Source organism: Calonectris borealis, chromosome 1, assembly GCF_964195595.1.
Source record: "Calonectris borealis chromosome 1, bCalBor7.hap1.2, whole genome shotgun sequence".
Lineage (NCBI taxonomy): Eukaryota > Metazoa > Chordata > Aves > Procellariiformes > Procellariidae > Calonectris > Calonectris borealis.
Genome location: NC_134312.1, coordinates 219,423,777 through 219,451,235, shown reverse-complemented (window position 1 = coordinate 219,451,235; position 27,459 = coordinate 219,423,777). Strand labels below are relative to the sequence as shown.

Below are 27,459 nucleotides of genomic sequence, written 5' to 3'. Positions count from 1 at the left end.
CCAAACCACTAAGCCTGGGTGAAGGTCCCTTTTTCTCCCCTTCTTAAAGCTGGGAAGAGGCGTGAGGCTGGATGCAGTAGAAGCTGAGATCTTCTGGTAGTGGGGCCAGTGCTGCCTGTGTGGGATTAGGACGCTCATCCTGAGCTTGCCTGCAGAAGTTCATGGCCTCTCGCCTCCTCCCCATGGCTGTGTCGGCACCAGAGGGGCTCCTCAGCTCCTTATTTGCAAAGATGTTTGCACGCTCAGTTGTTTGCAGAGGAGGATCCATGATCCTCAGCTGATGGAGGTGGTGGGGAATCCTTTTCTCTTTGTATAGTGCTAATGGCATTTTTAAAAAATCCCATGTAACGATGATGATCACATCATTTGTGCAGCTGGTGGTCTGCTACAAGAAACTATTTGAGAAGTGTAGCAACACTCAAAAGAAAAAGGGTGCAAACATTTAGGTAAGACAAGCATCTGCAAAGTGGAAGTAATAACCAGCATTGACCCCAGTGTTGTCGGAAAAAGCGAGTTCTCAGCTTGCATCGGAATCAAGTTCATATTCCATCTTCTTTTTTACAAAAAGGACATTTTGGAAATTCTGTGCTCTTTTCTTACATGTCACAAGGAAGCAGGAGACTAAAACTAAGCCAATTGCTGGTCTAGCTGGATGGCAATTGCTATGTTCAATGGAGCATGTCGTTTGGCTTGTGAACATCAACTTTTGAGATGCTCTTGTTTAAACAAGCAGAGATGACGGGTACGAGGTGTTTTGCTATGGGAATAAACTGCTGCGAAGCGGGAGCTTGAGACACAGAGGTCTGGGGGAGCCAAAGGGGGTAGGATGCGGGAGCAGATCAAAAACTGCTGGGTGAACAAATGGAGAACAAGATGGAAAACGCTTTTGCTGTTATTATGCAGCCACAGGTTTGGGGATTTTCTTCGTACACATGCAGTATGCACATACATGATTTAACGTGAGCTTTTCTTAGCGTGTCACTGCAAGCGTGTGCGGGAAATGGTGGTTTCATTTTCTTAGGAGAGTTGGTAGTGGCTTGGTAAGTTGGGAGATCAGATTCCTCATTTTCTCTGTTGTCTTTTCATTTAATTTTAACGTAAGCCAGAGCCAGTCATATAAACCTCACTTCTTCAAAGACTTACGGCAATGCAATGCTGTAAGCGTCCTGCTGGACTCGGGTCCTCTCCAGCTGAGCGTTTGAGGAGCTCTTTGCAGAACCACGGCTGGTTCATTCTCCTTTGGTTGAATAATTTGCACCTTATCAATAGTGGCAGCATTATCACCAATTTAATGATACATTCAGAGTAGCTGGAAGCCAATTACCTGACTCATTAGAGAGTCTCACTAGGTTGTAGAGCAAAAGATGACAGCCAGCGTTAAAGGCTTAAGAATTCTCTGTCACTTTTGTGGGGAAGATTTTGGTTTGGTTTTTTTTTTTTTTACAAATGCTGGTAATTTAATCACCCTCATCCCTTGTGGCAGAGGGGAAATGAGCTCAGAAGAAGTCACCGAGGCAGGGCGTTACCAGAGGCTGGAGGCGCAGGAGAGGGGAGAGCTCGGTGCCGTACAGTCCTGAGGTTTTTCTCCCGGTCCACTTTTCAGTCCATTCAGCTCTGGGTTTTTTTTTTTACACGCCAGCAAGGTTATCTTTAAAAATAAAATCCCATTGATTTTTCCTTGCAGAGAAATTTTAAAGGGGTTTGAAACTGCAAAGATTAAAGCCACTGAGGTGCAAAGTCAGCTGGGGTCTGTGAGCAGAATCAACATCTATTTTGCCGGGCGAAGGTGCCTGTGATGTAGAGGAAACTCCTCATGGAGAATATTGCAGATCTGGGCAGGGCAATGGGCAGCTCTGAAACCGCCCGTGATTGCTGGAGTCTATTGCTTTCCGAAGGGTCCCTGGAGCCCACCCTGAGAAGGGCAGACAGTGAGGGATTTTGGTGGAGACCATTTCTGCTCCTGGTGGACATCCTACTGCTGAATTTCTGCTTGGAAAGCTCAGCAGAGAAACCCTGACTGATCCCTCTAGGTCAGAGCAGCGTTGCAGGAGGCTGCAGGGATGTTTGCAATCGCAGCAGCCTGGGACCAACCTCGCTGAAGCCATTGCCAGGCGTTATCCTGGCTGCAGCCCATGGCCAAGGAGAGCAAATCCTCTTTTCCAATTCTATGTTCCACATTAAACTGCTGAAGGACTTGTTTTTACCCCAAAGGCAGAGCTGACCTGACCATGCATGTTACCAAGCACACAATTACATTCAGCACAGGATGTTTTCCCCAGATCTCTTTTTTTGGGTGGTTTTTTTTTTTTTTTTTTTTTTGCTTTCAAGAAGTTGGGTCACCCTGTCCGGTTTCTAAATGACTTTCTCAGAAAACATAACTTCAAGTCCAGGGTTTGAACGGTTCTTGCAGAAACACAAAACCATTGCACAATGTGGTTTATGCGTTTGAAGTGGCTGAAGGACCAAAAATCACAGCACTGCAGTTTTTATATATATATCTCTACAGAGAGAAAGAGAGTGTCACGAAAACTAATTGCCACGTGTCAAAATGCAACTGAGAAGCATAACTCAAAACTGTCCTTCTGGGGAATGCTCCCAGGGCTGATGGTCCCTGAGCCTTTAAGATACCTGGCATGAATTCCTACAGTCCATCAGAGCAGATTAAATCAGGTCTGCTGCTGCTCCCAGTGAAGTGCAACACCTTGTCTTGGCTTCAAGGAGCGTTTTGCATCCCATGGGTTTGGGAAGAGCAGTTCTGCCGAAAAGCTGCTTATGCAAAGACATGGAGAAGTAGTTTGGGATCCTCTGATGGGGACTGCTACAGAAGGAGAGACTTTTTTGGAAAGACTGCGTGTGTGTTACAGCAACAGTTCACCTGCAGGTGAAGAGGAAGCAGACTGAGAGCAATGACGTGCTGGGCAGTAAAGCAGAGTGCACAGTGTGATCCAGTGTAGTCAATATAAAGAGGTTTTGACCAATAAAACTGGAATATCTGGAAGATCTGAAAGGTCACTTGGACATTTGAAGACTGTGGTTGCTAACTGCTGGGTTGTTTGAGGTGCACATGTTTTCCGGCATCATGCCAGCGGCAAGGTTGGTGAAACCCTTCCTGGTGGGGACACGCGTGGGAAGGTGAATGGCCTCAGGGGGATGCCATGGTCCCACGGCCACGTGTTTCCCATCCCTGCCAGAGCCTGCCTGTTGCCATCCTGCGCCTTGAGGACATGCACAACGACCTTCATGCCCCAGGGGTGGCTTCCAGGTTCATTTGCAGACACAGCTATGGATCCAACACCCCTTCTCGAGGGATGGCGTGCACGTGCCCACTTCCTAAAGCTATCAAGGAGCTGGCTGAGGACATTCACCCTCTGTGCGAGCTTCAGCACTTGATGTTTTCTGCTCTGTGCTTTAATTCAAGAACAAACTAGAGCTGTCCCTGCCCCAAGCCTGTATTACAAGTGGTTCTGCGCAGTGGTAGGGACTTGTGCCCAATTACATGCAACTGGTTTTGATTAAGCTGGAACAAGCTGATCCCTCCTGGACCTGTTTTCTCCTTTCTGTAAACACAGCCCCGTGCACGGGATTTTATCATGTGCTAAGGCACAAAACCTTTCTGAAAATAGTAGCAAAAGTCTCCCAAACACATGGAGACAGTGTGATAGGGACTTCCCTGTGACAACTGGGGCAAGACCGTGTGTGCGGCTTTCAGAGCCCTTACGTGGAGGATTTGTTGCCAAACTGCATGATCAACACTAGAAACACAGCGGAAGCTTTGTAAGAAGTTTTTTTCCAGACCACTGAGAGAGGAGTTATTGTGTTTAATCCCCAGTTCTGCAATTTATTGGCTCCTTAGGATTAGTACATTTCTCTATTCTCTCTCACGTGCAGAGTGGGAGCAGCAATACCTCACTGATGCGATGCAAGGCTTGGTAGAGCAAAGCCTGCAAAAATATATTCAAAAATATAGAGAAAAGCAGAAAAGCAGTGAGTTCCTCCGAGAGTGCACGACTGCAGAGAAGCTCCTGGTTCAATGTGTGGTAGAGTGGAGACGCAGTCATCCCAGTGCTGGTTGTGGAGGGTGTAGACTTTGGGTCGGGATGTTGTTGCCTGTGGGTGAGGGCACCTCACCAAAGACCTGGTAGGGATGCTGCTTTTCCCTCTGGGGCACTGGGAAGATGTCTCGGGCACTCTCCATGCCTCACTGGTGGTGGGAAGTGGTGGTGGCACATCTCTGGAGGAGGAAGGTTGCTCTGCTAGGCGCTGCAAGGAATGGTTTTTGGTGGGGGTACATCACTACCAAGCACCCTCTGTCCCTGGTCTAGTGCGATGTTTGGTGTTATCCCAACGTAGAGCCTGAGCAGGCTCTTATAATAATGCTTCACGGATGTTTATAAAACAAAAGAACCATTAAAAAAACTCTCCTTTCCTTCCTCCTCAGCCTACGCAAGTGCTCATTTGGATTCTCTGAGTTGTTTTAATTCTACTGATGTAGAGGGGAAAGGATGTGGGCATGGCTTGGCCCATGATGGGGAAGAGGTGCCAGACGGCTGGGCTTGGGGTTGCTTCTGGGAGCACCCAACTCTGGGGCTGCCCCTGTCTTTCCATGACTGCGACCTGCGGGTCTTGGGAAAAGGCTGGTGTCTGCAGACCTGGGTGACCTTCTGATCTTCTCCTGCTGCTGGGGTAGCCCATCAGACCCAGTCCAGGTGTGGAGGGACCCCAGCCTCAAGTCCTTGGGAAAAGTAACTGGATGGCACAGAAAGATGATGCAGAGGATCTGCCTGCCCCGTGGCATGGGCTAACTCCCAGACCTAGCTGAGAAAGGCGCAGGGTGGCATCTGAGTCTGCATGTGGTCAGCCCTGCACCAAATACCATGGGAGGTCCCAGAGGAGCCCAACGATAGACACACTGCTGGGGCCTGACAACCCACCAGCATCATCACAGCTACAATGGGGCAAACTGGAAATCACACACTAGCAATTACCAGCTCTCTATTTCTCACTCATTAAAATATTCCCCAGCCTAAAAATGCCCCGTGGTTAGGGTGGTTGCCCACAATGACTCCCTGAGGAGCAAGAAGGAGATTTGGCCTTGCAGAGCTTTAATTGCAAGACCTCCCACTTTGCTACCTTAGGAAAATAAATCGCCATCATGGAGAAATGGGAAACGCAGAAAGTTGCAGATCCTGCAAAAAGCCGAGTTTTTCTGTGACATTTTCCCAGAACTAGTTGACTTAGAATTGCTGCCGAGGTTGGAGAAAATGCAGGCAATGGTCTTCACATTCCTGTTTGTTTCTTCCTTCTCAACCATTTCCATCCTGATTTTGATTTCCTAAAATCCTTGATTTTAGACATTTTTGTCTAAAAACTTCTATGCAGCAACTACTGCAGTTACCATCTGGGTATCCAGGTTTTTATAAATCTCTTGGTCTTGGCTCTTTCGACACAGACAGTGCAGAAATGTTAGATGTTGGCCCCTCTGATGTGTTTGGCTGTTAGCAGTCATTTTTAAAAAAGGCACGTGTTGAAGAAAAAAGGTTGAAATGTTTAATTAAAAACTGCTATCGCTAGCTTGATCTTAGGAAGCTCTGCCGGGCAGCCCGTGGGGATTTCCTCCCCTTCGTTTCATCCTGCTGGTTGCACTGTGGTCGGATGCCTCTGCAGCTCTTTCACCGCCCCAGCTCCCTCGGTGGGACACGGTGCATACCTGAGGGCTCTTGCTGGGCTGTCTTTAACCACCCCACCAGCTCCTGGCGTTACCCAGGCCCCCTGTCCTCTGCCTCCAGCTTCCTTAGGCTGCTGCAATCCCCTCGGGGTGTCCTGCCACCAACGATGTCCTCATACCCTTGCATTGACCCGGGCTTTTGCTCTTCTCTGTGTTCCCCAGGACCTGCCGTACTGCTTTTCTCTTCCAGAAAAGGGAGAGAGAAGCCTGTAAAAACACACTGCAGATTTTAGTGAAGGAGCTCTCTGTACTCCAACTCTGGATGTTCATCCCCTGAAGTCCTGCATTCCAGGCGGTGGCGTGGAGGGCATCCCCCAAACCTGAGCAGACTGGGAGGACACAGGTGGTGGTTGCTCTGTGGGCTACAGAAAGTGCAGAAACCTTCTTCCACTGTAGGGTTTTGGTCTGGATAACCAGAGCTGCAAGCAGCAGCTTGCTGGGAGAAAACCAAACCCCTCTCATGATGAGCATCGTGGTGTGGCTGCATTCCTGGGCATGTCCCAAAGGCAGGACCGAGCCTGCCCTGCACCTTCACCCCAGCGCAGGCTGGGGGAGCATGGCTAGGCACGTTGACACTGGTCCCCAGATCAACTCCTCCAGGGATGGAGGGGGCATTCTGCACACCGAGACCCCGAGCAGACATCAGCATTACAGCTCATCTGGCTGTACCTCTGAATTATCACCTACTCCATGACTCGGCCCTGGGCCAGCTACTACTTTCCCAAAAATATGGGCAGCTGAGGACTGGGGACCATTCCCAGCAAGCATTTTGGGTGAAACCACCCTATTTTGAAGGCTCACTGAGTTTGGTAGGATGGATGCAGACTGTTCTGTTCCCACTGGCCTTGGCATCAGAGAATGGCCCCCGGCCTGTTTCATTTACAAGTATAGACTCAGCCTGTGGGACTCAACCAAAACTAGGCTTGCAGCCATGCATTTGAATGGAGGAGACCTGAATCACGGCTCTTGGTATCACACCCCTCTTTCAAGCCCTCGTTAGGCTTGTAATGTGGACAGGATTCACAGCCTGTGCTTTGAGAGGGTGGGAAGGGATGCTCTGGGTTGGCAGGCTTGTTTCCCGGGAGCTGAGAAGCAGACATAATTTGATTTTGGTGTGTTGCCTTCATTCTTAACACCACTGCTGTCTGCTGCTTCTCCCTCCTTTTGCTGGGAGTATGAAGAAGCAGGGTCTGCCGGCAGGGAAGGATTTAGATGAAAGCAGGCTTTGTAGGGTTAGTCCTGCTGAGGTCTCCTGGGACAGGAGAAGCGCATGTCCATATGACCTCTGGCAACTTGGAGATGCATAAATGATGCATTTATGCCCTGTGGCTCTCAGGCAGAGCTGAGCTTATGCTCTGCAGCAGTTGGTCCTCAGGGAAATCTCTCCCCCTGCTTATGAGGGTCACGCTGGTGTCAGTAACGGTCCCTCCTTCCAGGCATGAAGAGCACCTTTCCGGACATTGAGGTGCTGGAGCGTGTCCAGAGGAGGGCAACGAAGCTGGTGAAGGGCCTGGAGCACAAGTCTGATGGGGAGCGGCTGAGGGAACTGGGGGTGTTCAGCCTGGAGAAGAGGAGGCTGAGGGGAGACCTCATCGTGCTCTACAACTACCTGGAAGGAGGTTGTAGCGAGGTGGGGGTCGGTCTCTTCTCCCAAGTAACAGCGATAGGACAAGAGGAAATGGCCTCAAGTTGCACCAGGGGAGGTTTAGATTGGACATTAGGAGAAATTTCTTTACTGAAAGAGTGGTCAGGCCTTGGCACAGGCTGCCCAGGGAAGTGGTGGAGTCCCCATCCCTGGAGGTACTTAAAAGACGTGTAGATGTGGTGCTTAGGGACATGGTGTAGTGGTGGGCTTGGCAGTGCTAGGTTAATGGTTGGACTCGATGATCTTAGAGGTCTTTTCCAACCTAAACGATTCTATGATTCTATAAGTTAGAGAGCCAGATGTCTTGCTCAGATACAGAAATGTAAACAAGTGATTTTTGCTTCAGGACAAAATGCAGCATCCTGCGTGCAGCCAAAGACAAAGAGGGACATCTATCTCTCCAGCAGATCTAAAGTCCATGAGTCTGTTCCTTCTTTTCCTGGCAGATCACCAGCCGTGATGTGATCTGATGGCTAACAGCAAACAGCCCCTGGAGCCAGAAGAACCGGGGTCCTTGCCCGGTGCTGACACCAAGCCATTGCAAGTCCTTTGCAGGGCCATCTCTCTTTTCTGTGCTTTAGTCTGCCCAGATAGAGGAGAATAAAATAGCAGATTCCCAACCCATCTTGACCTCCTGTGCTGAAGAGGATGTGGGGCAGTGGTGGGTGGCTGCTGAGCTGATGTAAACCAACGTGCCGTGAAGGTCCTGGATTTGCATACCCATTGGGCTGTGTGCTGTGGATGCCTGGAAAGAATTAACCTGACCTCAGCATTTCCATCTGAACTCATGTACGCAGGAAACAGGGCCCGGACATAGCCAGCGTGTCTTGCAGGAACGTAGGAGCTTTAACAAAGCTGACTCTGGGAAAGCTTTCCTTTGGCTGGGTGACATTTTCCTAGTCCAAACACTTTGCACCCCTCAGTGGTGACATGAGCCTGGAAGGGGGAAGGTCCTGGGTTGCATCCTGCTTTGCATGATGCCAACACGTCACTTTTGGTGGTGATACCCAGATCCCGGTGCTCCAGCTCTCAGGGAGCCGAGGGGGCTTGACCATCCTCTTTTTCCCTTTTTGTGCTGTAAATAGCCCCTCTGCTTACAGAGCAGTCCAGTTTGGCCGTGACCCCGCTTCAGCCCTGGGTCAGAATGAGACACAGCAGAAATCCAGGCCAGGCTGAGCAGCTCCTTCGGGCGAGACTCCTGCCTGGTGGGAGCTGGCTGCAAAACACGCAGAGCCGGAGCAATGCCCCGCTCTGGCCAGCAACTGGGGAAACGTCTTCCAAAAGAAACACCTATGGCTTTGGGCAGCATCCAAGGCTGAGGGCAGCAGCTCTGCAAGGACCCAGGGATATTCAGCCTGTCCTGCAGCGAGACGAGTGGTCTGTCTCCTTAGGGTATGTGACCGTTTGGGTTGGTTGGTTTGTTGGAACTCATTTGGGGACTGGAAGGATGCCTGCGGAGAGCCACGTGGCAGCAGGGAAGGACATTGCTTGCCAGCTCTTTTCCTTGGCTGAGTACTTTGCAGAGCTGTGGATGAAGGGGAGGTGGTCTTCATCCTTCCTCGGACAGTTCATTTGGCACTTGCAAAATGCTTCTGCGTGAGGAGCAGGAAGATGGATGCTGCTCTCCGTAACGGTGGGGCAGCTCGAGCCACGTGTTCGCCACATGGGCAGCCGAGCACCAGTATGTCCCAAACTATGGAGGAGATGAGGTCAGATGATTTTCTGGGAGATGATGGTCTTTGACAAGGTTTCCTTCTGGAAGTGGAAAAGAACCATCACATTTTCCCAAAGGAGATATGTCCTTTCCATCCAGGGCTTCGCAAGAAGGAAAGGAAAACGGAAAGTCCAAATTATTCTCCCTGACCTTCTCCTGACTTTCTCTAAAGAAGCTGTTTGTTGCTGTGTTTGGAAGGGCTCGTTCCTGTCCCAGAAGAGCTCCTGCCAGCACTGGGGATGGCTGCCTGCCTCGGGCTGGATGGGAGCGGGAAGGTTGTGCAACCTTCCACTTCTGCTTCTGGATCTCAGGGTCAAGGCCAACACAAACTAGCAGCATCCCAAGTGAAGCGATCTCTTTGTCCAAAGCCACTTTCAGCTGAAGAAACTACACCCTCCTTGCAAATACTAACTCTGTTGTCATTTTTGGCAGAGGCCTATTTAATGGCCCTGACCCAATTTCAGAAGACCACTGATGGCAGGAGTGAGGGTAATATTTCAAAGGCTCATATTAATAATCACACCTTTGTGTAGGGGATGCAGTTTGTTAGGTTGCAGCTTGCAGTAATCATGCTGGATGCTCTCTTTTTGTGTTGACAGTTCTTCGTTTTCTGCCACGGGCTCCTGCAGCTCTCCCAGCTCTTGGTCTCCGGCTACCTGAAGAGCTCCATCTCAACCATCGAGAGACGATATGGCCTCTCCAGCCAGACATCAGGGCTGCTCGCTTCCTTCAATGAGGTGAAAACCAGCTTGCTTCTCCTAGGCTACCTAGTGAATCCTCTTCCCATGCTCCTGTTGTTCCCTTGTGAGACCTCTTGCTCTGTGTGTCCTGCTGCAGGTTGGAAACACGTTGCTCATCGTCTTCATAAGTTACTTCGGGAGCAGAGTGCACAGACCCCGTTTCATCGGCTGCGGTGCCATCCTCGTCTCCTTGGCCGGGTTCCTCATGTCTCTCCCCCACTTCATAACTGGACCGTATGAGTATGACCAGTCCGTTGCCAGTAGGTACTCTAGGAACTTATTTTACACCTTTTGGGACAGATAAAGGAAATGACCTTCCCTCAAGGGGTTGGGAGCTGCAAGCTGTAGGTTTGTCCTCAAGGAATTTTAATTTTATGAGAATGGAACCTTCTCAGTCCAGAGAGGCAACAGCTGATGGTGGGAAGCAGAGCCAGTGAACAGCTGGAATCACAGGAAAGGGCGTGAAAACCATCAAAATGTAGGCTGTCTCTCTGATCCCCCTTGTCTTCTGCACATCCACGCAGCAGACAAACACCGGGTAGCAGGAAGGTCTTCCCCAGCCATCAGGGGCTCTCATCTTCCGTGCGTTGAGCCAAGTTGCCCTCGTGCACATGAACGGCTCCCTTATTTTCATAACGTAGATAAGATAAGGTCTCAGGAACACTGAAGCCTTTTACGGGAAGGAAACAAAAGGTACGGGAAGGAGCGTGACTCAACCCAACGGGGCAGCTTTGGGGGTGAAGTGCTGTTGTCTACAATGGGGGAGCGTTGGTTTCACACCTAATGTCTCCTGCTTATGGGGTACCTCACCTGTCCTCCCGTGCCTAGCTAAGCTGTCTTTGAGGGAATGTTTTGAGATTTCAGACCCCACTAGAAAATCAACCTTCTGTGAGAAACATGCGGGTGTAAATCACTCATGGAGGAGCAGGTCAGGGTGGCTTTGGGATTTTCTCTCTGAAAGAAGGTGAAGGGATGAGAAAAGAAAGAAAGGAGAAAACCACTCTCGTTACCTTCCCAAATCCTGCCATGAAGGTCCAGCTAATCTTTTAGAAACCTCCACTAAACAGCTTTTCTCTGCCTCATCAGAGGGAGCGCAGCTGGTTCACGCAGCTGCAGCCACCAAAGGAAGACTTAATAGGTGAATAATTAATGGATGCAAACAGGGGTCAGGTGCTAACGACGGTTTGGAAACAATTAGCCATGCGTGTCAGGAGTGCTGGTGCAGGTGGCTCTGTGTCAAGCACTCAAAGTTGCATATGATTTGGGGCATAACCATGGAAATCCTGCTATAAACACCACCACCCCCTCCCCCCATATTTTAAGGAAGAAAGGGTGCTAGAATCAGTACTTTCACTCAGGCAGCTTTGTAATCCGTTTCTGGGTAAGATAAGTTCTCATTTCCCAAGTAGCTATTCACGAAATCTGCAGTTTTGCTCACTTACCTTTATTGCAAGATCTATCAAAGGTCCTGGAAGTCATCTCAGCTCCGCTTTTTCCATGGAGGTGGCTTTTCGTGGCCTGTGCCTCCATCTTGCTGTGAACATCTGCACAGTAATATTTGCACTTTCTTTGCATTTTCTTCCACTGACGTTTCCCACCTGACATCTACCGAGTGCATATCTACGTGCTGGCTGCTATCTTAGGGAAGCTCTTTCTCCAGACTTAGCCCTCAGACCTGCTCCCCTTATCATCGCAGGCATGTTCAGCAACACCACCGACCTGTGCCAGCCCCGGGTGCCGGGGTCCCGGGGGAACCTCAGCGATGCCGACTGCACCCCCCACGCCGCCAGGGAGAACCACGAGGTTCTCCTCGTCATGTTCATCGCCCAGGCGCTGCTGGGCATCGGTGGCGTCCCCATCCAGCCCTTTGGGATCTCCTACATCGACGACTTCGCCAGTGAGAGGAACTCCCCCCTCTATTTGGGTAAGGCTGGGGCTGCTGTGGGAAGAGGGGAAACCAGAATTAGCCCTTATAGCAAGGCCAGACAGTTCTAATTTGCATTAATGAGAGCAGAGCTTGCTGTAGCCCTTCTGCTCTATCCAGTGCTAGGAAGGTTTCTGCAAAAATAGTTTATCTGCTCCAAGCTGGGATAAACTGCAGGCAGACCAGGGGTGCTGGAAAACGGGATTTAGTGGAGATGCTGTGATTTTTGGCCTAAAAATGATAAGCTGGAGAGGGACACAATAACCGTGTCCTCCTCCAAAAAGGCTTCAACAAGGAGAAGAGGAATAATCTGATCTCCATGTTCACAGGAGGCAGCTATGGGCTCAAGATGCAGCAATGAAGACTTTATTTAGCTCTAGGGAAAATTCTAGGGAGCTAAAAAAGCAGGATCAACCATCTGGGAGGCGGGCAAGTATCCTTCGGGGAGGGGGTGCTGGAGAACAGCTCGGGCGCGCAGCTACGAGGGATGTCCCAGGGTGGTGGGATGGACAAGAAGGTCCTTGCAGGTTCTTCTAGCCCTTTTCCACCTGTTATCTGTGACGGCCTTTTGAACTGAATGGGACAGCAAGGGTGGCTCAAAAACAGGTCATTACTGTCAAAAGCCTGGAAGTACCGCATCAAATTTTGCTCTGGTAGATGCTCCAAAACTCTGAACCATATTTGAAAGGATCACCTGTAAGATAGGAGTTGAATCTCACATGTGTTTAATTTTTTTATCAGTAATTCACATGGGAGAGTTTGCTGATAACTTTTATCTCCTTAACCTTGTAAAAAAACTTTGCGTTTCCTGGATTTCTTGTGCCAAGGGGCACATCTTGTTCCTGGGTGTATTTCAGTCTTTCTAGGAGGCTGAAGAAAAGTGGCAGGAAAGATCTGAGTTTTGCAAAACCTTTCCTGTGGAGGGATCCTGGAACGCATGGGGTTGTTATCCTTTGAAAGGCACGAGATAAGAAAGCTGCCAGGGAAATAGCCCGTGCTGGAGGCAGATGGGGTGGACCCCGGTCCAGCGCGGTCCTGCCTTAAGGCACCTCCTGTCCCTCCCGGTCCCTTCACGCAGGGCTGAGCCCCTCTCTGCTCTCGCCCCTCTGCAGGGATCTTGTTCTCCGTGACCGTCATCGGGCCGGGGGTGGCCTTCATGCTGGGCTCTGCCATGCTGCGTTTTTACGTCGACATTGACAAAGTCACCAGAGGTGAGTGAAGGTGCCCTCGGAGAGCCGGCCGGCACCCTTCGTCCTGCACCCCATTTACTGAGCCAGCAGCGGTCCAGCCCCTCTCTGGGCATCCCGACGCCCAAGGGATGAGGGTGCAACCTGCGGGGCAGGGGCTGGCTCCCTTTGCCTGCTGTCTCCCCTGTTAAGTCACTTCCATCACCTGGGGATGCTCTGGGACCAGTCCCATCAGTGCTGGGTTGGATGGCCCAAATAAGTGGGTCCTTCCCACCCAAATTGGTGTCACACATCTGCAGGGTTAAACCTGGCCCCGTGGCTGCTGGAATCCCGTATTTCAATCAGCGCTTTCTCCTCCTTCAGACCTGGGGCTCCCTCACCCCTGGGCTGCTGCCAGGTCTGGTTAGAGGGACGCCCATCTGCATTGTGCTTTTAGAGCTGATTTTCATTCTTCTACGAATATTCTGCCATATGCCAGCAACAGCAGCGGGAGCATTTTGCCACCAGCCAGCACCAGGGAAGAGTGGGGATGTGAAGGATGAGCAAAACCCAGAGAGAAACATGAAAGAGAAAGATGAAGGGGAGAAGTAAGAGAGAAGGGATGGAGAATGGGTACCAGGACCCTGAGACGTGAAGAAGCCGAGGGAAGGGTAGGATGGGAGGAAGGTGAAAACAAGAAGACAAATGCTGGGTAGGGCAAAAGAGGAGCATGAAAGGGATTTCCTTTAAAAGCTCTTCCTGAGCTGTGCTATCAAAGCATTTGTAGTTGTCTCCTTTTTGGCTGCTCTTGAAACCCAGCCTGGAAAAGAAGAGGCTCTTTCCGAGTTCTTAACAGAGCAGATACACGTTATACAGCTCAGCATATCCTCACGTGAGGAAGAGGATGGAGAGGCTCCTTTGGGTGATGACCAGACAGCATCAGGGCTGGAGCTGGATGAGCGGCGGGTGTTGGCACTACAGGTGCATTAGCTCTGGCTCCTTCTCCGTGCCTCCGGCTCGTTCCTGCTCACTGACTTCACCAGGCGGTTTTTCGCCTGGACTTTGTCACTCTATACATTTATGACATTTGCAGCACAAAAGCACACTCTAGTCTTGACATTGCCTCCTCCTGTCGGGCGACCTCCAAGCTTATTGCTGCAGCTCTCCATCCTCCTCCGTGGTGAGGTGTCTGGAGTCTTGGTTTGTCTGCCTCTGAAGGACGAAGAAATGGGATTGGGATCTGCAGGCTGCCTGCACTCCCTGATGCTCCGTTCTTCTAAGCCATCTTCTGCAGATGAATGAGAAATGTGCCTGAGTAGCCAGAACTGGAGAACACCCAGTTTTAGAGCTGCCTTCAGCCTAAAGATGTCTTCAGCCTACTGGGGAGAGCTATCGAGCTGTGGCTGCCTAATGCTAAATCTAATTTAACTCACGTTTTCCTAGAAAAAAACTTGTTGGTGTTTATTCAGGAAGGGATTTAAAATTCCAATTTGCTAAATGCACCGTGCAGGGAGGAGATTATCAAATTTCTTTGACCTATCACTTGTTAATTCCAGAGATGGGAGATTAGATGTGGCAGTATCCACAGTAAACTGATTGCAGTTTTAATTGCACCCCCCCAGTGAGAACAGCTCCCTTGTGTTAAACCCTCACAGTTAAGGAAGAGGTTTCTGGGAGGACTCATTTCCTCATGAATGCCATCTAACCACAGGTATCCCCTTTTTCTGTAGAAATATTTCTTGGTTCAGACTCACCCTGTTGTGAATTTGCATTCTGGCTTCTGCGTATCCCGTTTTATTTATGCCAAGTACCCTCCCCACAGAAAATGTTATCTTTGGCAGAGTGCCCTGAGGACAGGAGAAGATGCTGGGAGAACTGAAGGAAGGCGGTCAGAAGAAAGGGATATCATCCTTATTACGGCATTTTTAAAGATCGGCTTCCGTTGGTTGGGCTGCAAACCAGGCACTGGCTGATGGACCAGACTGGGGGGCAGAGCTCCAGGGTCCAAGTCCTACTGTGAACAGGGGGTCCTTGTGTGGGACTGTAAAAAAGTAAACCAGTGCTCTTGGATGCCGAGAGTTAATTGGAGTTAAGTCCATTTTAATCTTAAGAAAGGAATTTTCCTTCTGTCTTGACAGACATCATGGCTTAATCCCCTTGAGTGAGTATTTCCAAGCTTTTTCACAACATGGGTATCCCTTCTCTGAAAAAGCTGTGATGGGGATGCTTTCCTTTGCCTTTCCAGCTCTAGGACATCCCCGTCCCAGCTGTCTCCCTCCAAAGGGCTGAGTGGGTTTTTAGACACCCTGGTGATAACGAAGAATGAAATGTGATTTAGCGCCATGGGATGAGTCAGGTGCAAATACTGCTCAGACCCCAAAACTGATGGTCCCCAAGTTGGGAGCCACCACTTTGGAGCACACTGATGTCTGGGGTGACTGGGGCCACCCATCACCATCCCTTTGCTGCACTGGGATCCCTCTGTTCACCTTTGACCTAATGCCAATTTCTCCATTTGTGTTGCAGACGGAGTCCAGCTCACGAACAAAGACCCGCGGTGGGTCGGTGCCTGGTGGCTTGGTTTCCTGGTCGCAGCCAGTCTCGTGGCCGTGTCTGCGGTGCCTTATTTCTTCTTCCCGCGGGAAATGCCGAAAGAGGTAGGAGAGGTGCTGCGGATTGCCCTTTTGGCATTGCACACAAATACCTCGAGTATTTATACGCACGTTCCTCCCTTGCCGCCAGCATTAGCTGCTGCATCTGTAGGAAACACAGCTATGGAAGTGGCCGTGCAGTTTATAGCTGCATCCCAAAGTCAGATGTGAGCTGTGGCTTGCTCTCATCTCCTGTGTCAGAGGCTTTTGTATGCTGAGCAGGTCCTTAGTGGAAACCCAGCATGGTGCAAGCAGCTTAATGGATGTGCTGATTTCCTTGGTGGGGCCCTGAAACAGCACCTGTGTGTTGATTCCTCTGCAGAGGAACATATAGCACCAGGTAAGCCCTATGTGGGTTGAGGTCCTTCTCACAGCCACCCTCCTGGCTCACCTGGAGGTGGGACTCCTTGCCTTTCCTAGGGAAGCAATGGTCCTGCTCCTTCTGCTGCATCTCTTTATGGAGCTGGCAGGAGAAGCTGCGCCGGTGGCCCTTGTTTGTCTTGAGGAGGAGCCACGTGTGCCCGATGAGGAAATCGGCCCCAGTTTATAGGAAATATGAATAATGCATCAGGAGCCTTTTCTTAGAAGTGGGTTGTACCCTGGGGGTGTTTGAAATGCTGAGGCTGGAGGGCGGTTTGTCTCATTTCCACTGCAAAAGCCCCTTTTCACCACTCCCTGTCCATGGGGCTCGGGGTTAGCGGCTGCTCCAGCACCCAGCTTCACCCACCACCTCCTCTCACTGCGACCTCTTTGCCGGCCAAAAGGATTTTAGACACTTTCTAGCCCCTAAACACCCTGGCTCTGTAAAGTTCTCAGAGATAACTGGCAGGGAAAAGCCTTTAGCAGCCTGGACCCGTTATTGCAAGCCAAACCGACGTCTGCCTGCCTGCAGCTTGCTCGGGGGATGCTGGAGCCCGCTGGTGGGTCAATACGTTGTGTTGACTACCAGGGTTTTTACTTCTGCAGAGCCCTCCTGAGTGCTTCGGCGCTCACGCCAAGATGCGAAACAGCTTGCGAGCTTCCCAAGCACTTCGCTGGCTGCGGGTCCCGGTTTTCTGGCAACGAGCGTGTCGTGAGGAATAATACAAAACAAGTTGTTCTTTTGGAGGACGCATCATGCTATGGTTTTGAATGTTGTTGAAGTTGCCGGGACGCGCTTAGTAGGTGAAATTGTGCTCGTCTCGATGTCTTGGCCATACTCTAGCCTGTGTAATTGTCTTTCACATATATTCTACCTTGGGGCAGTGTTAAAACTTTCTTGTCTAAACAAGTCCATGCACATGGTGCAGAATAATTCTTCATTTCTCCTGCGCTGCCTGAATTTCCGCAGGAATGAGTGATTCTTAGGGAGATTTGGGCTTCACCTGCCTGGGAAAACGTGACCAGTTGTACCAGTTATGCTTCTGGGGATATAATGATCTACTCCTGGGTTATATATGCTGTGAGGTTTGCAAAGGTGCTGTGGTCCTGCGAGGTAATGGGGTGGAAACTGCTCAGCACTTTGCAGGATGAGGGCGATACTGAATGCAATGTGCCTGATTTATCCTTGTGAAGCTTGGTTCACTTTAAAGTCATTACGGATGATCTATATGAGCAGAACCTGCTCGGTGTGCAAGGGTGGCACACTACATCTTAGGAGAAAGGTTCTTTATTAGGGCTGATGGGAATATTAATTTCATAAATGGCTCTTGAGAGAAAATAATGTACTTCGAACTAAAACAACTGTACTTTTTTGCAAGTGCTGCAAAACTGATCAGTCTGATCAGTTCTGAAGAGTTTAAGGAAGGATTGGTTGGACATTGATTTAAGAAAACAGCAGGAGGATGTCCCCTGCTCTACTGGCTGATATCTGTAGGGAATGCTTCCACATGGCTGAGCACCCATTTATGCCTTTGCAGCCCAGGTCTTCCTGAATTTCTCTCCATTTTACCATTTCCCCCAGAAAGCTTTTGGAAATTGTTTACAGTAAAAAGTAATAATAGGAAAATAATCTAAGGGATGGCAAAATTCTGCCCCCCTTGCAGGACGGGAGATGCCAAGGCCAGCCGAGCCGGCTCGTGCCCATCCCATGGGGGTATCAGCACCGCCAGCAGCAGCCCTGCTTAAAAAAAAAAAAAAAAGCCTCTTTAGAAACTTTGCCAGATGCTGTTCTGGGTAAAACACCTGTCTGCTGTGGGAGCACTCGAAGCTTTGTAGGAAATCTGCATTATCACGGTGATTTTCTGTAGGTGTAGCAGAAGAAAAAATATAAATCACTTTCTCTTGCTTGCCCTTGGAGTAAATCAGTGTTCGGCTAAGGGTGTCAGCACAGGTGGGATCCCCGCTGTGGAATCATGGAATACCAGGTTGGAAGGGACCTCAAGGATCATCTGGTCCAATCTTTCTTGGCAAAAGCCCGGTCTAGACAAGATGGCCCAGCACTCCGTCCAGCCGAATCTTAGAAGTGTCCAATGTTGGGGAATCCACCACTTCTCTGGGGCCATTATTCAAATGGATGATTGTTCTCTTTGTGAGAAATTGTCCTCTTGTGTCCGATCGGGATGTCCCCAGGAGTTACTCGTACCCGTTACCCTTCGTCTTTTCCATGTCACTCCTTGTCAAAAGGGAGTCTCCATCTCCTTTGTAGCCACCCTTTAAATACTGGAACATGGTGATAAGGTCTCCCCTTATCTCAAGGCTGAACAAACGCCGTTCCCTCAGCCTTCCCTCACAGGGCAGGCTTCCCAGTCCTTTGATCATCTAGCCCCCACTCCGGGCTCTGCAGCACGAAGCCCCATCCCCGGCACGCTGCAGAGCAGGGTTTTACAGACCAGCAGATCAGCAAGAACGGACATTGTGACAACCTTTGGGTCACCCCTGTCTAAATACAGCTGCGGCTTCAAAGACGGTTGGCGTTTCCTTGACTGCCTTCCGTTTCAGGGTTTCTGCCTGTCCGAAGCAGGAAAAAAACTACTCACAGAGCAACCACAAGCTGCAAGTACTTGAAGCATCAGCTGGGCTTTTCCCCGTGTTTGTAAAGCCCAGTATCTTACCCACAGCAAATACCTCCAGGCACGGCAGCAATAATAACACATAGGAAAAGCACAGGTCTGCTCTGTCCGCAGAAGAAGCTGAGATGCTTCTGCACCACCAGCTGTGGGCTTCATTTCTGGAGGCCAAAAGGAATTCCGGGTGCCCCAGACCAGGCTGTCCTTGTGCTATTTGCTGTCTGAAGACCCCTGGGACCACGCATGTCTCAGTAGATGATGAGGCTGCCTGGGAATAACGTGTCCCCACCAAGCTGTGAGTACATTTCCCCCCTGCAGAGTCCACCAAACAAGATCACAGCAGCAAAGACTGGCCCATGGCTCAGCCCTTCTTGCTGCCCAAAGCGGTGTTTCTCCTCTCTCATTCTCATCCTAACTTCATTTTCCTTTCTTTCTCCTGCCTCACTCTATGCAACTCACCTAAGCCCTTGGTGGTTTCTCCAGCCCACGGACCATCCTCCTCAGTGGGCACCATCCAGCGAACACTGAATAACAGCACAGCCCGCTGTGTATTTGGAGACTTCTTTGCCTCCTCCCATCAGCAGAGACAGATCTAGATTATTTATTCTACAACCACATTCCAGCTTTACCTTTGTTTTATAGCTTCTTTCTTCGAAGTTCCAGGAATTACTTGCGCACTTAATGTTAACATAAGGATAATGAGTTCGCTCTTTTGATCTTTTTTCATAAATCAATCACTCCAGACCCAGAGCATTTTTATCCCTCTGCTTTGAAACTTGTCAGTAAGTTTCTAGCCCCAAAGTATCCTGAATAATCCTATATGAGGGACAATCACAGCAAAGCTATAAAGTTGTCATGCGCTCAGGCAGGGGATGAGAGGATGAAGCTGTTACAGGATGAACGGTTTCCAGTCAAGACCAGTTTTTTTCCCAGTAATTCCAGTTTAATCCTGAGTCCATGAGCCTGAACCATTTCTCGGGGTTGTGTCCTGGATTGTGGGGAACTACAGCGTTTGAGCATTTTCCAATTGCTGAGTAGCCAAAGTTTAGCTCGTGCTTTACCATCTGTCGCTGGCGATGTTAGCGTGTCCCAACCCGGGCCGTTGTACTCTGTCTGCTGAAGGCTTTCCCCGCGGTTTTGCTCGGGCACAGTGTCTGTCCGTCTTGCAGGCTTACCGTCCGTTGCATTGCAGCTGGTAAAGCACCTCCCCAGTCGCTGCAGCTCCGCAGGCGATGCGAAAAGGGTTTGGAAAGGGGAAAGGTGCTCTCGGGAGCCCCCTAAACAAAAGCAGGAGCATTGCCCTTGCTCAGCATTTCTCGTGTGCAAGATCTGTCTCGTACACCCACTTACCTCCCGGTTCAGGTTTCGTTCTGTGACACTCCAAGGTCACGTAGAACCAAAGATCTCCCAAACGCCGTACGAAGGGGGTGAGTGACACTTCCTCCTCGCCCTGACAAAGCCTCCCCTGCAATGTCAGCACATGTCATCTGCAAAGAGTTGCCTCGTGAGAAAGCTCAGATGGATTTTATGGGAAGCAGCTCTACATGTCCTGGTCGTGTCCAAGCCCGGCGGCTCCGGTTCGCTGTCACGCAATCCCCTCTGGATACCAGTCCATCTCACCAGTGCTTTCCTCCCAAGCCTCACCATTAGGTGGTTTCAGAAACTTAGTTCTCTGCATGTTGCAAAGTTTTGTTTAATCTCCAGTCTATAGTTCAGCTTTTAGCTTGTTGTTTTGCCCCTAATCCTGATTAAATATTTTTTCCTACTCATTGCACGGTTATAGAAAGCCTTCCTTTTGGGCAGCGAGGGAGGCTAGCTAGTCCTCCGCCACCAAAGAGCTTCTCCATGCCAGGAACTCTGCTCTTCATCCATCCCAGCCACAAGCTGGTTTTCCCAGTGCTGCACCAGTCTGGATCTGGTCTCTGGTGGTGGTGCAGCAGGGTCTGCACTCCCCCAGCTCTCCTGGACAGACCATCCTCGGTTCTTCCTCACTTACTCCTTCCACGGCTGCACCATATGCTTATGCAGAGATAGACCTGGAGCTATTTGTCATTCTCCTCCTCTCATTTCCAACATTTCTAGCAGAAATTATTTTTAACCCCTAAGTGCATGGCTGTGCCCTTTGCACTGAGTTTGGTTCGGTGTCTGTTATTCCAGCCCTCTAGTTGCCTGGTTTTTCCTACACGGTGTCCCAGCCCACTCTGTATGGACAATTCCCACCTTCCTTCTCCTCTGCAGATTAAGTAGTACGTGTCTTCTCGCTATGCCAAGGGGGTTACTGAAAATATTAGCTGGGGCTTCTCCACCCAACCACCAGGGAAGCCACCAGCACCTCCCAGCAGCAAAGTACATCCCTCTGGGATGCTTTTCTCTCTTTCTCCCATTTAGCCATGTTGTGTTTGCTCTCCTAATTTTCATGTTCTCCAGTTTAGCTAATGGTTTCCCATTTGGTGCTGCATGTTCTGCTTTGCCCAGGTCTGTAGAGATTAGACCTGCTGCATTGCCTTTATTTATTTGTTCACTGGTGTTGCTGAGGAGGGAGAACAGGCTGCTGCTGGTCCATCAGCCCCTAACCCAAGGTACCCATCCATCTGGGGACATGTGGGTGCCAACCAGAAGACATGAGCAGGGTGATGCCTCTTTCATGTTGGGGCCTTCATCTCAAAGCTTCCCGTGTGGCACTTCAACTGGGAGAAGTGCAGAAATGGGGTGGAAATGAACCATGCTCCTTCCTTGGCATTGCTAATGGGGGAGGTGGAAGGAGCGAGGTCATCTCCCGTGGGGTGGGACGGAGAGGCTAGGAGATTAAATCCTTTGCAGAACAGAGGAGGTGGATTTCTGGGGACATTTCACAGTGGGGCTGGAGGGACGTGAATTGTGGGAGTGCTCAGGGCGTGCAGAAACGCGACGGCTCTGTGGTGGCCTAGCAAAGTGCATCTGATGGGATTTTCTGCTGGGATGGTGGGGCACGTGTCCCCTGTCATCTGTACAGTATCTCCAGATTTTACTTTCAATTGCCCTGCCGGATAGTTGGAGCAGACGCTTGGGGAAAGAGGGGAACACCAAGCTGGACATGCAGCTCCATCCTGGAGGAGTTGTACATGGCAGAGCAGAGGGTTGAGAAGTCACCTCCCATTTCCAGGGGCAAAACCCATCTGCCTGGGCAGTACCTCAACCTGTGGAGCGGGGAGCCGGCAAGTTTAGGACCACAGCATGCAGACCTAGGATCGACTTGTTTTATCCCAAAAAGCACCTGGTGCACAGTGGCAGGAAGGGGCTGCAAGCACGTTGAAAGAGATGTGTTTGTGTCCTGGCTAGACGCGTCCATCTCAAATGTTTGGACATCGCCGTTCCTGCTGGAGGTGGCGTTGCTTGGCAAGGTCCAGGCAACGCCTGTCCCTCCAGTCCTGAAGCGGAAGGTTTGTAACGAGGAGAAGCTCCTGCAGGTAAAACGCATCTGGGACCCCTCCTGCCCTGCCCCGAGGATGTCCCACGGATGCTGGAGCTGCTCTTGGCTACATCACGGGATTGCACCAGCGTGCCCGAGCCTGCAAGGAGCCTCCTGCCCTGCGTCGGGGTCGCTGGGGACTTCCCAACCTGCGGAGGGTATTTGCAGGGTGCAAATGGCTGACAGCTCTGTCTGGGGTTGTCCCCAAGGGTCCCAGCAGACATCCCAGGTCCAGCGTGGTGGGACGGTGCTGGGGCAGCGGCTCGGCCCTTCTGTGCAGGCAGAGACATTGTGCAAGAGCGCTGGGGAAGTGAAACATAACTTCTCCAGTTTCTGTCTCGGGACAGATTGCCCGCATTCATACAAATCCTCCCACGTTTATTCAGCAGTGAGCTGGTGCACGCGAAAAGCTGAAATGAAAATAACTGACAGGGAGCTCTCTTAAACGCCTGCCCCAGTTCGGGTTATCAGTTAATGGGGACAGGCTAAAGAGCGGGGAGAGGGAAATCTAAGTCTTTGTCTGGAAACCTTTGCTCCTGGGGCTGCGATGCTCTGAGGCTGCCTCAGTAAAGCTCCTAAAGCACCAGCAAAGGCAGTCTAGAAATACAGGGCATTATCTGGGGAGCAACTGGGGGCCAAGCGGCAGGGCGTGGTGGTGCCACTGGCATGTTACAGGAATGGGCTGGTCTCTATGCTCAGATTTTCCCCAGGGACCTTTAAAGACAGGCGCAAACGGCGGCTAAAAATAATCATCCCATTTTGCGTGAGCAAGGTGTCTGTCGGCTGGTTATTTTAACACTCTCGGAAATAGGGTCCCTGGTGGGACCCACACTTGCTGGCAGAGGCATAATGAAGTGTTTGTAGGGAGCGTGACCTTGTCAGGTGGAAAACAATTCTTTTTCAAGCTATGAGGTTTTACATTTTGTTTGTTTAATATGAAAATAACTTCTCTGACCTTATTTTTCACTGAGCCGGGAGCGCCAGGTTCTGCACAGCCGGAGGGAAACTCTGTAGAAGCCTCAAATTAAGCAAGGAAAACCTCTCTGTCACAGAGCAGGTCTTTTATCCCTTTTTCCAGTGGTGTATTTGAATAAAACCTGCCAGCAGTTTGAATAAAGACTGCCAGCACCTCTGGCTGCCCTTCTCGCAGGTGCAATAGCAGGCAGGTGAAAGCAGGAGCCTGGCTTGCAGGCAAGCTGCCTTTCCTGCAGAGCAAGTCCGCGTCTCAGCCCTGCTCACTCGTACCTGGTTTGTTCATGTCTGTGCAGGGAAACGGGGGCTTTCCCCAGGTCGAGGTCAGGTTAGGGATGTTCTTCCTAATGCGAAACGTGGGGGAGCTTCATCCTCCTTCCTCAAAAGCCTGTCTGCCTCCTCCATCCCCCCACGAGGCTAGAAGTGACGGCGACAGATAAAATCCCATTGCAAAAACACGAGGTGCAACGAGACACGCACCAGGAAACTTGGTGGACATGCACCAGGAAACCAAGTCCTTTAAGGAATCATCCTGAAAAATCCAAGCATGGGGGTATTTTGCAAGATGTTTCCCACATTTGTCTGTTTTTCCTTGGCGTGGTGCTGCAGCAGACGGCCAGGGTAGCGCTGAGCAAGCGGCCCGTTATTGCACCTACACCCGACACCGACTTGCCAAATCGCCTGCTCTAAGTAACGCTAAAATTCCTCGCGGCCGGAGCACAGCATCATCGGCAGGGCTCGAGCATCTCCGACGGTAAAGCCAGCACCGTTCGCCTCCCTGCCCGCAGCGAGCAGGCAGGATTCGTGCCGCTCCCTCCGCAGCTTGCTTCCCCGGCGTGAGAAGACGCCTGCTTCATCCCAGAGGAATGCATTTCCTGATCCTTTCAGGCAGCAAAAAAATATATCGTGGGGCCAAGCCAGCGCGGGGAGAGGAATTTTCCTCCTCCTCGAGGGCTTTGCTCCGTGTGCAGGCAGCAGCTGCTCCTCGGGGGGTGCTAAGCCAGCAGATGTGCACAGAAATGTCCCGCTCGCCAGGGTCATGCTCATGCAGAGGCATCCCCGACCGGGAATTTGGGGGGATTTGGGGCTTTTCTTTTTTTTTTTTTGGATGTGTAGGCAGCGCCCAGCGGACTGTTACCTCTCTGAAGTACAAACAGCTGGGAGCTGAGAAAGCCACAGTCGGTAACAGCTCGAATGTATTTTTGGAAAACACTGCAGTTTTAGAGCAGAGAGGAGACCCTGTAACCTAATTGAAAAGTGAGAGGAAGCTGGATTTTATCTTTGCATTTGAAAAATGTATTAATCTCCAAGCTCTACTAATAAAAGCCATGAAAGGAGTTTTATCGCTTTTGCCTTGTAGAGGCTCTTCAAAAAGGGAACGTGGCATCGGCAGCACGGGACATTTTGACCTCTCCTGTGTTTAATAATCAGTCTCGGTTTCAAAGGAAAAGAGATGATTTTAGCCAAAGAGCTGTCCGGTTCTTTCTGTGAATTAAGAACATCTAATTTCTGTTGAATGAACTCATTTGTCTGACTCATATTAAATTTGTGGCGAGAGTTGCAACAGTGCCGTGGCGGAGCTGATGTGGATGTCAGAGATGGGCTGCTGGCTCTGTCCTTCTGGCTAAAAATATGCTGTGGTTTTCCGTGAAAACCGCACTCCCGCTGAACACTTTCTGCTGTTACACATGTATAGTAGCGTATTAATCTAATTAATGCCCTCCACCCAGTGATTCCCCTAAAAGCCTGCAGAGCAAAGGATCCGATGCACATCCAAAAAATCCTCCCCTCCCTTGGCCTCCCGCTTGCTAATGGGGTGTTGGACACTTGCCTCGGACATGCAGTCCTCTCCTAATGAGGCCGGGATGGACCTTAGATGATCCAAGCCCTCCATCTTCCACCTCTCTTCTGCTGGCATCTTTTTGCTTGTGAGTGGTGACAGCGTGACGCCCGGGGCGCAGATCTTGCGAGCACCTGGATTAATGTCCTGCAGAGCTGTAACACCAGCAGAGGCACCTGCACCCATCTGACCTCCAGCTGCAAAGGGTTGTCCCCCGAAATAGAGAAGGAAGACTGGGGGAGCTGCAGGATCTGTCCCCTTCCGTGGACCATCATGGGAGATGATGTCCCTTCCATACTGCTGCTGTTCAGTGGGAAAGATGTGGCTAAAAAAAATCAAAAACATTAAAGAAAGTAGGAGTTCCTAAAATTCAGGTGGGGTTTCGAGGAGCAGGAGAGGAAGGAAAGGGGCTGGGAGAGGTGAGGGGTCTGTAGCTGCTCCCCGTGACTCCCGGTACATCCTTACTCCGGGTGGCTCTGGGTCAGCCCCTCTCGGCTTAGGAGGTGAAAAATAGAATCACAGAAGGGTTTGGGTGGGAAGGGACCTTTGAAGGTCACCCAGTGCAACGCCCCTGCCATGAGCAGGGACATCTTCCACTAGATCCTCATCCTCCATCCAAAACCAGTGTCAAAACCTGCTTTGGGTGGAGGTCCAGGTGCATTGCTCCTTGGGTTCCTGTGCTTGCTTCCCCTCCCCACAGGGGCAAAACAGACCCTCTGGGGAAGAAACACATCTCCCTAAGTGTATCCATCTTTCCCGATGCAAAGGCTTACACCTCCTGAATTTCCATATTAATGTGAGCTGAGCACACGGTGTGCTCGATATTTATGAGATGTGATTCATCACTGTTGGGAAAGGGGGGAAAGTTGGCTCTTACCTCTATAATGCAGACATCTGCGTGGATGCTCTCAGCCCCATCGGAAACCCGACGGCGTGGGCACGGAGCAGCAGCCGTGGGCAGGAGGACGCCCGCCCGGCAGCGGCTGCACATCCCACGCTGGACATGGACAGCGCTAGCCAAGCCCAGAAACCTTGCAAACTCCATCTGCAAGAAGCATGGGCTGCTGTCTGTCATGATTTGGGAGAGAAAAAGTGAGTTCAGTGGAAACTTTGGCACGGTCGGCGCAGTGACAGCCTCTCGTCTGTTCCCAGGTGGCGAGTGGGAAGGAGAGCGACAGCAAGAAGAGCGAGGATGTGCTCAGCCAGCTCAGGTCGAGATCCCAACATGTGCAAAACCTCTCCCTGACCAAGTTCATCAAACGTAAGTGTGCGCATCCCCCGCCTCCCACTTGGATGGGCTTTTTCTGCTTGCACAAGCGGACGTCCTGGCAATGGGCAGGTTGCAATGCTGGTAAGAAGAAGGGATGTTCCTCCCTGTGCTCAGCCTAAATAGTAGCTAAGCCCTCAAGATGCAGCTTAGGTGTACTGTTGGGTTTAATTAGATCTGCAGATCTCTTCCTGATCTGCTCACAGCAGATGCTTGCCATCACATCCAGACTACCCCGCTCCACCTCACGCTGATCAAAGCATCTGGGGCTGGTAGCTCTCAACGTTGCGTGGCTTTATGGCTCATCTGGGCAGTGGGAAATGGAGGCCAAAACCTCATCAGAGCCCACAGCCAGGCAGGAAAGAGGGGTGCAGGCTGTGAGCCTGGAGCAGAGCCATGGGAAAGGAAGAGCCCCCCAGTTAGAAGGGTTTTGCAGCTCGGGTGCATCCAGCTGCTCTTGCCCAGCTCTCAGGTCATAGCAGGAATCAGACCCCCAGCAGCACTGGCAGCTCTTCATCCCCCAAATCCTCCTCAGACCCCCCTCTTTCAAGGCTGGTGACCATATCAGAGCCAGGCTGCCCTCCCTGTCCCACCGAGGATGGCCTGGAGCTAGGGTCTGAGCAATAAAAATCAGAAGCATGTTTGTGCAGGGTGATCTTAATCCAGTGCAATTAGCTTGTTTAGAAGTGCGTAGGCTCTCTGTGCTGAAGGGAATCAGCTGCGCTTTAGTCTGTGGGGGGTTAGTTTTGTTGAAGAAAATACTCTGCACTTTGGCAATTACTTAGGAAAAGTGACCTTCTGAAGTCAATCCACGTCAGCTTCCTCCATATTTCCTGCATATTTTCCCTTTAATTTATTGGAAATTCTCTGTTTTATTAAGGTCAGTGCAGGGCAGGCACAGCCAGACAAGCGTGGGCAGGTTTTTATTCTGCTAGTTGCACCATTTGCTCGCTAGCCTAATGCTAAATTAGAGGAGCAAGTCGGGGGTTTATTCCCCCGCTGACCTGGTTGCACTGTCGTTTAGAAAACCCGCGTGATGGAAGCAATTGCGTGGGAACAGATTTATAGCGCTCAGATGGGATTTTCACACCGACACTCTGCTCTTTGCCCCTGAAAAATGAATGAAAATGAGCTCCTTGCTCCTGGGTGAGGAGAGAAGGAAATATCTTACCTCTGCTCGAGCTGCAGGTTTGGCTCAGGGCTTGCATCAGGGTTGCTGTTGTCAGGGCTGCAGGAGCTGTGCTAATAAATTCATTGTTTCTGAGAATTTATCCCCTAAAGCCCAGTCCTGAAAAAAATTAAGTGTCTGTATTTTTTGTCAGGAGAGCAATCTTGTTGAAATCACCGGGGTTTCTAATACGAAACTCTTTTTAGAGCCAA

The 27,459-nt window shown here is 50.6% G+C and overlaps 1 protein-coding gene across 1 annotated transcript in view; it reads left to right on the top strand.

Moving 5' to 3' along the window:
- The window catches only part of SLCO2B1 (solute carrier organic anion transporter family member 2B1), a 47,037-nt gene that overhangs the window by 927 nt on the left and 18,651 nt on the right, over positions 1–27,459 (top strand). Inside the window, exons 2-7 of the mRNA XM_075140454.1 lie at positions 9,684–9,821; positions 9,922–10,084; positions 11,521–11,748; positions 12,861–12,959; positions 15,441–15,571; positions 25,965–26,073. Of these exons, the coding sequence (XP_074996555.1) occupies positions 9,684–9,821; positions 9,922–10,084; positions 11,521–11,748; positions 12,861–12,959; positions 15,441–15,571; positions 25,965–26,073 (868 nt within the window). The remainder of the gene's footprint in view (positions 1–9,683; positions 9,822–9,921; positions 10,085–11,520; positions 11,749–12,860; positions 12,960–15,440; positions 15,572–25,964; positions 26,074–27,459) is intronic.